Source organism: Sapajus apella, unplaced genomic scaffold, assembly GCF_009761245.1.
Source record: "Sapajus apella isolate SASKATOON/1434 unplaced genomic scaffold, GSC_monkey_1.0 scaffold17, whole genome shotgun sequence".
Lineage (NCBI taxonomy): Eukaryota > Metazoa > Chordata > Mammalia > Primates > Cebidae > Sapajus > Sapajus apella.
In genome coordinates, this window is record NW_022436957.1 from 15,660,752 (window position 1) to 15,673,350 (window position 12,599).

The following is a 12,599-nucleotide window of genomic DNA, read 5'->3' on the forward strand; positions in this document are numbered from 1 at the left end:
AAACATAAAAAAATAAGTTGCCAACTTCATTCTACTCATCCATCTTTTGAAAAGTCTTGAGATTTACTAAAATCACTAAGCAAGCGCAGTGTAAAGGCTTCAAAAGCATAAATATTTAAGGAAACATTTATGATTATAAAGTTGTAAAACCACAGTTGGGCTATTCAATAGCAATACCAGAGATATATACATTTCTCAGAAGAAAATATTAGCCTAAAATCATGAACAAAAATGAGTCTACGAAGTGACAAACATGCCTCACTTAACTAATATAATGCTACTGTTCTCATTTCTTTCTTTTCCTGTTTTTGTTTTTTGTTTTTTTTTTTTTTGTTTTTTTTTATAGTTCGGGGTCTTGCTATGTTGCCCAGGCTGGCATTGAACTCCTGGGCTCAGGCAATCCTCCCATCTCAGCCTCTCAAGTAGTTGGGATTACAGGCATGTACCACTATGCCCTGCAATTCTCATTTAAAATATAATCATTTTGTAGAAGTGAATTTTATGCCACATTTACGCTACATTTTCCTTCTTTCTTTCTTTTCTTTTTCAGGTCTCACTCTGTCACCCAGGCTGGAGTGCAGTGGCACTATCACGGCTCACACAGCCCTGTGATCCTCCCACTTCAGCCTCCCAAGTAGCTGGAATTATAGGCACATACCACCATGCCCAGTTAAAAAAAAAAAAAAAAATTTGTAGAGGTAGGGTCTTACTACGTTGCCCAGGCTAGTCTCAAACTCCTGGGCTCAAGCAATCCTCTCTCCTCAGCATCCCAAAGTGCTGGGACTACAGGCATGAGCCACCACTCCCGGCTTTATGCTGAATTTTCAAATACTAACATGGTTAATTCAAGTAAAATTAACCCACAGCTAAAAGAATATGCAATTCCAATTAACAAGAAACTTTTTATTAACATTCAGATTTATCAGCCAGGTGCGGTGGCTCATGCCTGTAATCCCAGCACACTGGGAGGCTGAGGTGGGTGGAACACATGAGATCAAGAGCTCAAGAGCAGCCTGGCCAATATGGTCAAAGCCCGTCTCTCCTAAAAATACAAAAATTAGCCGGGCGTGGTGGCAGGTACCTGTAAACTCAGCTACTTCGGAGGCTGAGGCAGGAGAATCACTCATACCCAGGAGGCGGAGGTTTTAGTGAGCTAAGATTATGCCACTGCACTTCGGCCTGAGCAATGGAGCAAAACTCCGTCTCAAAAAATTAAAAAAAGAGTGATTAACAAGTTTGGGGAGTTATAAAAAAACACATTAAGCGTTAGCATAATGGAATAAACCTAAGTATCTATCAGTGGATGAATGGATAAAGAAAATGTGTATATATACAATGGAATATCATTCAGCCTTACAAAGAAGGAAATCTTGTCATTTATGACAACATGGATGAACCTGAAGGATATTATGTTAAGTGAAATAAGCCAGGTACACAAAGACAAATACCACATAATTTCACCTATATATAGACTCTAAAAAAAAGTCAAACTCATAGAAACAGAGTAAAATGGTGGTTACCAGAGTCTGGGGGATTGGGAAGAAGTTGGTAAAAATATCAACACAAAATTTCTGTTCCACAGGAAGAATACATTCACAAGATGTATTCTATATATCATGGTGACTATAGGTAATCACAATATATTGTACACTTGAAAATTGCTGAGAGAATAGATTTTAAGTGTTCTCAACACAAAAAAATAAGTACATGAGGTACTATATATTTTAAATAGCTTGATTTAGCTATTCCATGAAGTATACATATATCAAAACATCATGTTGAACACCATAAATATGTATAATTTTTACTTGTCAATTAAAAAAATAAATTGAAAAAGAGCATATAATGGTGATGATTGCAAAGCAGTGTTTATGAAATTAGTGTCACCGAACTGCATGTATTTAATGCCACTTAAAAATGGTTAAAATGGCAAATTTTATATTATACGTATTTTACCACAACAAAAATATATAGGAATGGGGAAAAGAGTTAGTGTATTCTGCCATTATGCACCCTTTGTATATATTCAGTTCAATAATTTTTTGGCGCTCAGAAAATTCCCATTGTATAAGACTAAAATATATCAGTTAAAAGGCTTTATCCGAGTTTCCATTTCAAAGATTAACCATACAATAGAAATTCTAAAGTCAAAAGTTCAAATAGCTAGTATATGCAAAGTATTTAAGGGATAATACCTAAAAGCATTTTAAGGTTGCGCAATCTCACAACTGTATTACCATTACTCCCTGAAGTTCTTATGCAACTATCATGCAATAAGAACATTAAAAAACCCAGGTTGTTTCTTAAAATTAAATGAAAAACCAATTTATCTAATGAACATAGATAATTTAGGAGTTTAAAAGTCACTCAACATTTTTAAATCATCATAATTCAACTAACCTTTTTTTTCCTCATTAATCTTTCTCTGAATTTATGAGTGATAAATCCCCTTGGGCCAGTGAACCGTAAACGCTGATACTTAGCCTGAATGTACAAGCTCTTCTGTACCAGGCCTGATTTATAATTGGGCTGGCATCTGCCACCTCTAAAGTTGCTCTGTGAAGGGAAAAAATGGAATTAAATGTTAAAACTACACCTTCCAAGTCTACTTTATTAGTAAACAGATGAGTGAGTGGCTGGGTGCGGTAGCTCATGCCTGTAATCCCAGCACTTTGGAAGACTGAGGAAAACTCCTCAAGTGGATGGCTTGAGGTCAGGAGTTTGAGACCAGCCTGGCCAACATAGTGAAACCCTGTCTCTACAGAAAATATAAAAATTAGCCAGGCGTGGTGGCGGGCATCTGTAATCCTAGCTACTTGGGAGGCTGAGGCAGAATTGCTTGAACCTAGGAGGCGGAGGTTGCAGCAAGCAACTGCTCTCTCTGTGCTGGAAAAGCACAAAAGATCGCCACTGCACTCCAGCCTGGGTGGCAGAGTGAGGCCCTGTCTCAAAAACAAACAACAGATGAAAAACTGTCTGGTACTTAGAGCTCTCCTGGATTCTAGGCCTTACAGATACTAAAAGAGAAAGAGTTAATGATGGTGAGAAAGTATGTTTCTCTCAAACTGGCTTCCTAGCTCATTTTACATATCAATATATATATACATTTTTTTAAAATTTTTTATTCTTAGCTAGGCATGGTGGCTCATGCCTGTAATCCCAGCTACTCAGGAGGCTGAGGTGGGAGGATAGCTTCAGTCTGGGAGGTAGAGGCTGCAGTAAGCTGTGATTGTGCCATCACACTCCAGCCTGGGTGACAGGGTGAGACCCTGACTCAAAAAAAAATCTACATCATACCAAATTTAAAAACTAAGTTAAAAGAATTTGAGGGTGGGTACAGTGGCTCACACCTATAATTCTAGCTTTGGGAGGCTGAGGTGGGAGGATCACTTGAGGCCAGGAGTTCAAGACCAGCCTGGGCAACAAAGCGACACCCCATCTCTACAAAAAATAAAAAAAGAAAAGAATTTGAAACTAATTCTTGAAATTCACCATGTTAACAAAATAAAATTTTCAGAACTTCTAATGAACTAAAATTATTCTTCTGATTCATAGTGAAATCTATCAAATCCCAACGAGGGGAAAAGATATAAAGTATCAATATATATTTAAGGATCAAAAACTTATTTTAACTTTATTTCTGTCAATAACCTTCAAACAAATCTTTCTTTGCCACAAAAGACCCATTACTTAAAAAGAACATTTCCTAGCCTGCATACTGTCCAGCAGTAATTAGATAAGAGGACAATGAATATTTGTGTGTTTCCCACGTGGTTGATAAGAGAAACAGTCCCTTGTTAATTCACTGCTGGGGGTGGGAGAGGAAAACAGTCCTCAGTTTTGTCAGTCATGAACTGATCCCCTCCAAACCTTCCCAAACAATTCTCCAAATCTCCCTCCCTCACTCCCCCATATCACACACTGCTCGTGTCTACCTGCATTTCCAAGCATCCTCCTAGAATAATCTAAAACAGATGGGAGCAGTGGCGCAAAGGTTCATAGATGGAGTCTATCTCTGCCCTGCTAAATCTTAAAACCTTAGCTACTTGCCAACTTAATGGAAGCAGCTGCATTAACCTCTTGGCTATGAAAGGGATTTCTCCCCCCAAATCATTCAATTAAATTCTCCTACGGAAAATAAATGTGAAGCCATATGAAGAGAAACCCTGGGCCAAATGAAACTTTTAACAAGACCAGTTCAACGTAACTTAAACATTGGGAAATCTAATTCCAAGAAGTAGAGAGAGAGATGGTAGAGAAGGAAAGACTTTGGTGACCCAGCGTACTCTCAGGCATAGTAATTGTTCTGAGCTTGTTTAACAAAATTCATACCTAATATTATCTGCAAGGTATAAAGAATAAACAGATCCACCTCTTTTCCTTTGGGGGCTGACAATTTAGCAGAGATGCTGGGTCTGAGCACCGGAGGGGCAGCTACTCCTTCTGCTTTTGCCAACAGGAGTCTACCAAGATCCAGGAAAAGGGCTCTTCATGCTTGAAAAGCACAAAAGAGCATTTAGTTTGAATGGCACAAGCAGGAAGTCTTATTCTTCCATCTCACCTCACCACTCAGGAGTTAAGAACTCAACCAGTGTTCATTTATTAGGTAGGTACAAAGGTCAGAATAAAAGCTGTGAATTCTATATCTTTAAAATAGCAGCCATTGCATACTAAATTTCTTCCCAAATGTGTTTTTTTAATAAAATGAGAATTTTACTCACAAGATATATAAACTTTATTATCTGCTAATTTGTTTTCATCTTCCCAATTTTCTCAAGTAAAAAGGAAAACATAACCTAGCTACATATAAACGTTTCATCACAGAGTTGCATGGGAAGAGTTTTGTCTTTAAATCAAATTATTTCTTTGCTTTCAATAAAAAACCTCCCTGAGTCACATTCCAACTACTACACGATCAGGGTCCAATCAAATGGATGAAGCTAATAGTGGCCCCTTTTAGGATGTTTCAGGAAAAGAGTTTATTATTTGTAAACAATTAAGGCTGAAAACAGAAGCTAAAATTACAAAAGCAAACAAAAGCACATTTCTTTTATAGAAAGTTAGGGTCTGAATAAATATTTATATACTTTTACAGATATGAGTCAATATTTTTTTTTTAGATAAGAGTTTCACTCAGTCACCCAGGCTGAAGTATAGTAGTGCAATCTGCGCTCACTGCAACCTCTGCCTCCTGGGTTCAAGCGATTTTCCTGCCTCAGCCTCCAGAGTAGCTGGGACCACAGGTACGTGCCACCACGCCCAGCTAATTTTTATATTTTTAGTAGAGACAGGGTTTCACTATGTTGGCCAGGCTGGTCTCAAACTCCTGACCTCAAGTGATCTGTCTACCTCGGCCTCCCAAAGTGCTGGGATTACAGGTATGAGCCACTGTGCCCGGCCACATATGAGTCAAGATTTCCTCAACATGAAGAGCTAAACAACAATAACTCCTAAATAAACTATTATAAGGTTGGATACACTATTAACCTCTAAAGAAGTCAATAAAATTGTTTACAAACACTACAATAGCTACAGTAAATAACAACCCTCTTTAAACCCTACTTGTTTCCTCTTTGATAATAAAGTTCAGATTAACCAGCAACTAAAGCAATGCCAGAAGGAAAAGAGATTGGGTCTTAGCCAGGTGAGTTGTTGTTGCTGGAGCTGCTGCTGCTTTTTAAAAAGAAGACAGTTATGAAGTTGTGAAAGGGGAGAACTGGCTGCGCAAGACCCATAACATCAAAAATATTAATCTACTAATTTAGTGAAAGACAAAATGTATGCTAAACTGAATTACGGCTTTAAAATTAGAGGCTAATATATAGACATCTAAATAGAACAAGTACAATGTTAAGGTTCTGTAATAATTTTCAAAGACTTGGCCATAGAAATTGATTTTATTCTTTTTGAAATTTAGTGTTTGGTTGACTTAAGTTCCATCCTCAGAGTACTTAATAACAGGAAACAGATCATGAGCCATATTGGGAAAACAAATGCACAACGATGTATTACAATGGAGTGGTCAACAAAACTAAGTAGATTCCTCTTCCACAATTATTTCAGAAATGGGTATGTCACACATAATGAAGCACATAATTTTACAAAAAAAATATTTATGCCAGTCCTATTTTTCAATTATTTTCTTAAGGCTACAGAAAATTTCAGGTAAAAGAATTATAATGAGACACTAATGTTAAGGCTATCTGCACAAACTTGACACATCAGAGATAATCTTGAGACTGACAAGGTCCATTTCTACATGTCTTCTAAGGTTATTACTATCTGGCTTTGAACTAGTTCAATTCGTGTAAAAAGTAAATTTTAGCAAAATATTTCCTTTTTTTTTTTTTTTTCCTTTTTGGACCGGTTTTTTCACTGTGTCGCTGAGGCTTAAGGGAAGCAGCGCAATCTCGGCTCATGGCAACCTCTTCCTCCCAGGCTGAAGCAATCCTTCGACCACACCCTCCTGAGTAGCTGGGACTACAGGTGTATGCCACTATGCCCAGCTAATTTTTGTATTTTTTGTAGAGATGGGTTTTTGTTATGTTGCCCAGGTTGTTCTCAAACTCTCCTGAGGTCAAGTGATCCACCCACCTCAGCCTCCCAAAGTGTTAGGATTACAGGTGCGAGCTACAGTAGCCAGCCAAAATATTTCCTTTTCTTAGGAAGGACTATTTCTTCCCACTATTTTACTACAAAGAATTGTACACTTCTAAGCATTCATGTAACATTACATAACTTTAAATGATTGCTCCAGAGGTAATGTTATTACATATATCTTGAAAACACTTTTCTATGAATTAAAGTATCTTCCCTTAAGGGAAAAAGGTAACAGGAAATAAATCTTATGATGATCTTAGAAAAATACTATAATCAACTATATCTGACCAATGAGAACAACATGTAGGAAGCACTTAGATCTGAACGCCCAACTATATTGTCTATAAGTTATGCAGACATCACATTTTCAGTTGATTTGATGCTCCATTACTCAAGAGACCAAAAGATATTATAAAACATATGTATATATTCTATGGCCATAATTATTTTTAAAAACTTCATGTCACACGTGTTCTTAGGTACATGAACTATTGGCTAAAAATGTTCTATTCAATGCCTACAAATTATGTTATTCTCATTGAATAAAATCTTTCAACATCTATAAATTTTGACTCTCAAGAAGCCAAGTATTAAAAGAAGATCGCTCAACTACCCTTCTAATCAATAATTTTGGGATAGGGATAGTTTATGCTACTTTTCTGTTCATACTGACTTCCTCCTAATGAGCTAACTACTCTATCAAGCTTTCCTGCCACTTTTACACAAAAGGCTCAAATTCTTTCCTCTATTTAGAGGAGGGAGACAATATGAGTGGAAAAATATTAATAAAGTACCTATTATAGGCAAGAAATTGTCAAAATTGATTTTAAAAGCACTTCAACTTTTGTGAGCAAGGTGACAGAAATATAATACCTTGGGCCAGGTATGGTGGCTCATGCCTGTAATCCTAGCACTGTGGGAGGCCAAGGTGGGTGATCACTTGAGGTCAGGAGTTCGAGACAAGCCTGGCCTACATGGTGAAACCCTGTCTCTACCAAAACTACAAAAATTAGCTGGGCATGGTGACGCTTGCCTGTAATCCCAGCTACTTGGGTGGCTGAGCGGGCAGAATAGCTTGAACCAGGGAGGCGGAGGTTGCAGTGAGCCGAGATCACGTCACTGCACTCCAGCCTGGGCCACAGAGGAAGACTCTGTCTCAAAAAAAAAAAAAAAAAAAAAAAAGAAATATAGTAATTCTTACTCCATATAGTTGGAAGATGAGGTGTTCTGGATAATCAAACATATTGGTTGATTAAAAATTATCATTCACATCAGGCATAGGTGTACAAATAATTAGAGTGTGAAAAAATATGCTTTAACAAAGCTACCAGGACCAGAATCTTCCTGTGATGATACAGAAGGCCTCTGAGGGTTATGTGTCCATGGCAGGTTTTTCAATCTGTGAATCTTGGAGAAAGCTTTACAGCTCTGCACATATATCTTAGAGGTAATGGTACTAGCTTAAAGGGAGGGTCTACAACCTTGCCCACCTCCCCACCTAGAGCCACTCCACCTGCATCTGTTTCATGTATTTGTGTTTCCATGTAATATTTGGAAAAGGATTCCCTGGTTAAAAAAAAAAAAAGTTGAAAATCAAGTCCTAAGGAAAGGGGTTATCAATAAATTGATAATGGTTGACTATAAATGTCCAGAAATACTAGTTTATACCTACCATCTGAAAACATATTACAAAACAGCTCTTGATTTACTAACACTTAAAACATGATGTCCAAAGCATAAAACCAAAGCCAGAATTAAATGGAAAACAACACTCAATACCTTAAAAGGTCTTACTCTTGTGTTTCGGTGGTTTCCCTCAACCTCAAATGGTTTGTGAGTAATTATGTCTTTTCTCTGCGTAGTATAATTCTGCATGAAAAAAGTGGTAGTATGGGTTAATAGCCTTAAAACTTATTTTAAAAGCTTGTTTTACCATTAGAAAACACATTTTAAATGTACAGGATTAAGAACAGAAAGCAGACAGCAGGGAGCTTAGCTGTAGGAGCACATACACATCACCTCCTTAACCCATGCTAACTTGACTCTTGACCCTTGACTAACGTGATCCATGCTAGTTTGTGAGGGGCCAGGATCATTTATGCCTGTAACAAGCATAAAAAATACTCGTGTATAACATAATGGGTGGATTTGAGAAAATGGATGATACATCTAGCATTGATTCAGGCACCTAGGAGAGAAATAAACACGTTACTATCAGGAGTTGCTAAAGGGTTCCTACTGCCTAAGTAGAACACAAATCCTCAACATTGCAGGATGCAGGTTTTGCTGACTCAGGTAACTGATTTGAGGTGATGCTCTTGCCATGGCTAGAAAAGTATCAGAAATAAGAGAAAGAACTACATTAGTAAGCCTGTAACTATAAAGAACCTAAATCCTCCAGTGGAAAGAGAAAAGGTGGGGTCCATTCTCAAGATGATTTTCTTTTTCTAAAATCGATAGTCTTATCACCTTCTATTATTTCCACTTTCTGTGGAGTCTGGCCAGACTGTACTAGGTAACTGCTGACACAGGAGGGAGAACTGTACTAGGTAACTGCTGATGTGGCTCCCAGTGATCCTACCAATTATCCCTCCTTTTAAGTGTGGGCAGGACCTAGGAACTTACTTCTTGCAAAAAGAATATGGTAAAGGATGAGATTTTACTTGTGAAATTAGGTTACCGACTCTGGCTTCCATCTTTCTTATCATTGCTTGCCTGTTCTTACGGAAGCTAGCTGCCATTTTGTGAGCTGCCCTATAAAAAGGCAAATCTTCAAGACAGAAAGTAGATTAGTGGTTGGCTGGGGGTGACAACGGGCAGTAATGAAACAGGCATGAGGACTCATATTGGGTAATGAAAATATGCTAAAACTGGACTATGGTGATGGTTGCACACGTTGGTTAATTTACTAAAAATCATTAAATTGTACACCTAAAATGGGTGAATTTTATGGTATGTAAATTATGCCTTAATAAATATGTTCGAAAAGATCTTAAGAGTTGTTCTCAAATCATCTTTTTTGATTTTTTTCTTTTATTATTATTATTATTATTATTATTATTTGTAGAGATGAGGTCTAACCATGTTGCCCAGGCTGGTCTTGAACTCCTGGGCTCAAGCAATCCTCCTGCCTGGTCTCCCAAAGTGCTAGGATTACAAGCATGAGCCACTGCACCTGGTCCCCCAAAAAATCTTAAGAAAGCTAGATTTATTAAATTAATCCAATAAAGTCATACTAAATCAAGTAAGAGATGACTATTTCTTCTGTCATAATAACTTTAAGCATCAACAGAATCTTATGTACTTAATGAACAGTTACAAAAATGAAAAATATTGGTGATTCCTGTACATTTTGATATATTGGAGAAGAAATTATAAAAATGAAAATTTTGGAACTGCGATCTTACCATGTAAGGTTTTTCAATAAATTTTCTAAAATTTGATTTTATAAAATGTGTGGGTGTTTGGAATCCATCAGTATGAATATTCTTTACCTTTGAAAAACTGGAATTCTGATCATCCCTAATAAAGAAAGAGAGAAAATAAGAATATTTTATTAGCATACCTTTTTCCAACAAATAAACAAGAATAATTTTTAAAAGCCCCTTCAGAGACAATTAAAATAGCACAAGAGTAAAATCTCAATGATCTATTACTACTAAAATTACAAATTATAGTCATTAGGGCTAAGCCCCTCATTTTCCAACAAATATTTAGCTAAGTTGGAAGTTAGCAATGGGGAAAAACACTCCTTCGATCAGGGTTCTCAATCTGGAGTCTAAGGACAGGCTTCCTGGGGGCTGTAACCCCTGAAACCATATGTGAAATGTGTGTTCTGAGGAAAGATAATTACTGCTGTAGAACCTTTGGTAGCACTGCCCCTCCTCCCCCTCTTGCTGACAGGCTCTCACTGGTAGAAGCACCAATGGCTCAAGACCCAGTCCATTTATCAGAGGCAAGGTGTATGACTGGCTCAAGGTCCCCTCACTGGCAGAGCTGAGGTCTCTGACACTGCAGGGCCACAGCAGCGAAGGACATCCTCCTCTCTCCCGTCTTCACCAGGTTCTGAGGCCACAAAGGGCTCCTCTCAGGCAGCCCTATCCCGGAGGGAGGTCCTTCCTTGGGCTCTTCCTCCAATCCCTAAAGCCTCACTTCCACAGCCCTTGGGGATTCCTCTCCTTGTCACATCCTGCATCTCTCCACAATGCTTCTCAGCTCCTTCCTGTGTCTTCCCCAGGCCTACCTTCAGTCTTTCCCATGGATTCTCCATTGGCGACAAGATAACATCCATGCTCCTTATCATAATCCCCATCTCCCCAACAGGCACACTGAGCTCCGGGAATTTTCATTTTATTTTATTTATTTTTATTACTATTATTATTTTGAGACAGAGTCTCGCTCGGCTCCCTGCAACCTCTGTTTCCTGAGTTCAAGTGATTCTCCTGCCTCAGCCTCCCGAGTAGCTGGGATTATAGGCACATGTCATCACGCCCAGCTAATCTTTTGTATTTTTAGTAGAGACAGGGTTTCTCCATATTGGCCAGACTGGTCTTGAACTCCTGACCTCAAGTGATCCATCCACCTCAGCCTCCCAAAGTGCTGGGATTACAGGCGTGGGCTACCATGCCCAGCCGGGAATATTGAAGTACATGTGGCTCCCGGCACACAGCAATCTCTCCTGCTTCTACGCCTTTGCATGTGCAGTTCCTTCTGTGACCATTTCCATCTACTTAGATTCACTTAACGATTTAGATCCATTTGTATCTCTTCAAGGAAGAGTTTCCTAAACCCCTCTGAGGTGGACTAGGTACTCCCTGCTATGTGCACACGCAGCGTTTTGGGGTCTTAACACCTATCACTCCGTATTTGTAACTACTGGTATACCTGTCTGTTTAATGGAACAAGCTGCTATTCCTTCAGAGGAAGCACTGCAGATGGTTCATTTTGTGGCCTCAGCGCTGATCCCAGAACCGGACATGGAATAGATACTCAGGGTTTTTTTAAATGTTAAAAAGGCCTATGTTTTGTCAAAATGCTCACAGTAGTAGGTCAAAAGAGTAAGATGCAAAGCTTTTATTGAGGATAATTTCAATTATTTAAAATATATACATATGTGCCCAGAAAAAATAAATGACAAGAAATGTACTAAATATTAACAGTGGGCACCTCTGGTAAAATTAGGAATGACTTATTTTTTGATTTTATACTTCATTATATTTTTCCAGATGATTACCATTAGCATGTATGACTGCTTCTGCAAACGAAGCAAAGGATTTTTTTAAATTCTCTTTGCAAAGCCTATATCTGATAAGGGAGCTGTATCCAGAATATATAAAGAACTCCTACATTTCAACAATAAAAAGACTTTATTTGACTTTAAAATGGGCAAATGATTTGAATAGAAATTTCTCCGAAGACATACCAATGGCCAATAAGCACATGGAAAGATGCTCCACATCATTAGTCATTAGAGAAATGCAAATCAAAACCACAATACTTCACACTAACTAGGATGACTATAAGCAAAAAGATGACAATACCAATGTTCATAACAGCACTATTTACAATAGCCAAAGGGCGTAAGCAATACAAATGTCCACAAACAGAAAAACAGATAAACAAAATGTAGTATAGCCATACAATGGAATATTATTCAGCCTTAAAAGAGAATGATTTTTTTTTAAAGGAATGAAACTCTGATACATGATACAATGTGGATTGACCCTGAAGACACTATGCTAAGTGAAAGAAGCCAGATACAAAAGGACAAATATCGTCCGACTCTACTGAGATACCCAGAATAGGCAAATTCATATAGACAGAAAGAATAGAGGTTACCAGAGGCTGCAGAGAGGAGAGAATGAGGAGTTACTGTTTAATGGAAACAGAGTTTGTTTGCGAAGATGAAAAAGTTCTGGAAATGGATAGTGGTGATGATTGTAAAACACTGTGAATGTACTCAATGCCAATGAATTTTACACTTAAAAATGGTTAAAATG

General features: G+C 37.9%; 1 protein-coding gene across 16 annotated transcripts in view; it reads right to left on the reverse strand.

The window, feature by feature from the left end:
• Positions 1-12,599, reverse strand: part of BCLAF3 (BCLAF1 and THRAP3 family member 3) — an 81,734-nt gene that overhangs the window by 16,777 nt on the left and 52,358 nt on the right. For 4 of the 16 annotated variants that reach the window (XM_032286059.1, XM_032286060.1, XM_032286063.1 and 1 more), the window contains exons 9-11: positions 10,008-10,122; positions 8,380-8,469; positions 2,401-2,556 (exon numbers count right to left, since the gene is read on the reverse strand). The exons of 1 other annotated variant lie outside the window; for it this stretch is intronic. In XM_032286059.1, the coding sequence (XP_032141950.1) occupies positions 2,401-2,556; positions 8,380-8,469; positions 10,008-10,122 (361 nt within the window). Of the gene's footprint in view, positions 1-2,400; positions 2,557-4,721; positions 4,773-8,379; positions 8,470-10,007; positions 10,123-12,599 lie in introns of those variants that run through there. 11 more of the 16 variants (XM_032286067.1, XM_032286070.1, XM_032286073.1 and 8 more) reach the window with 9 other exon arrangements.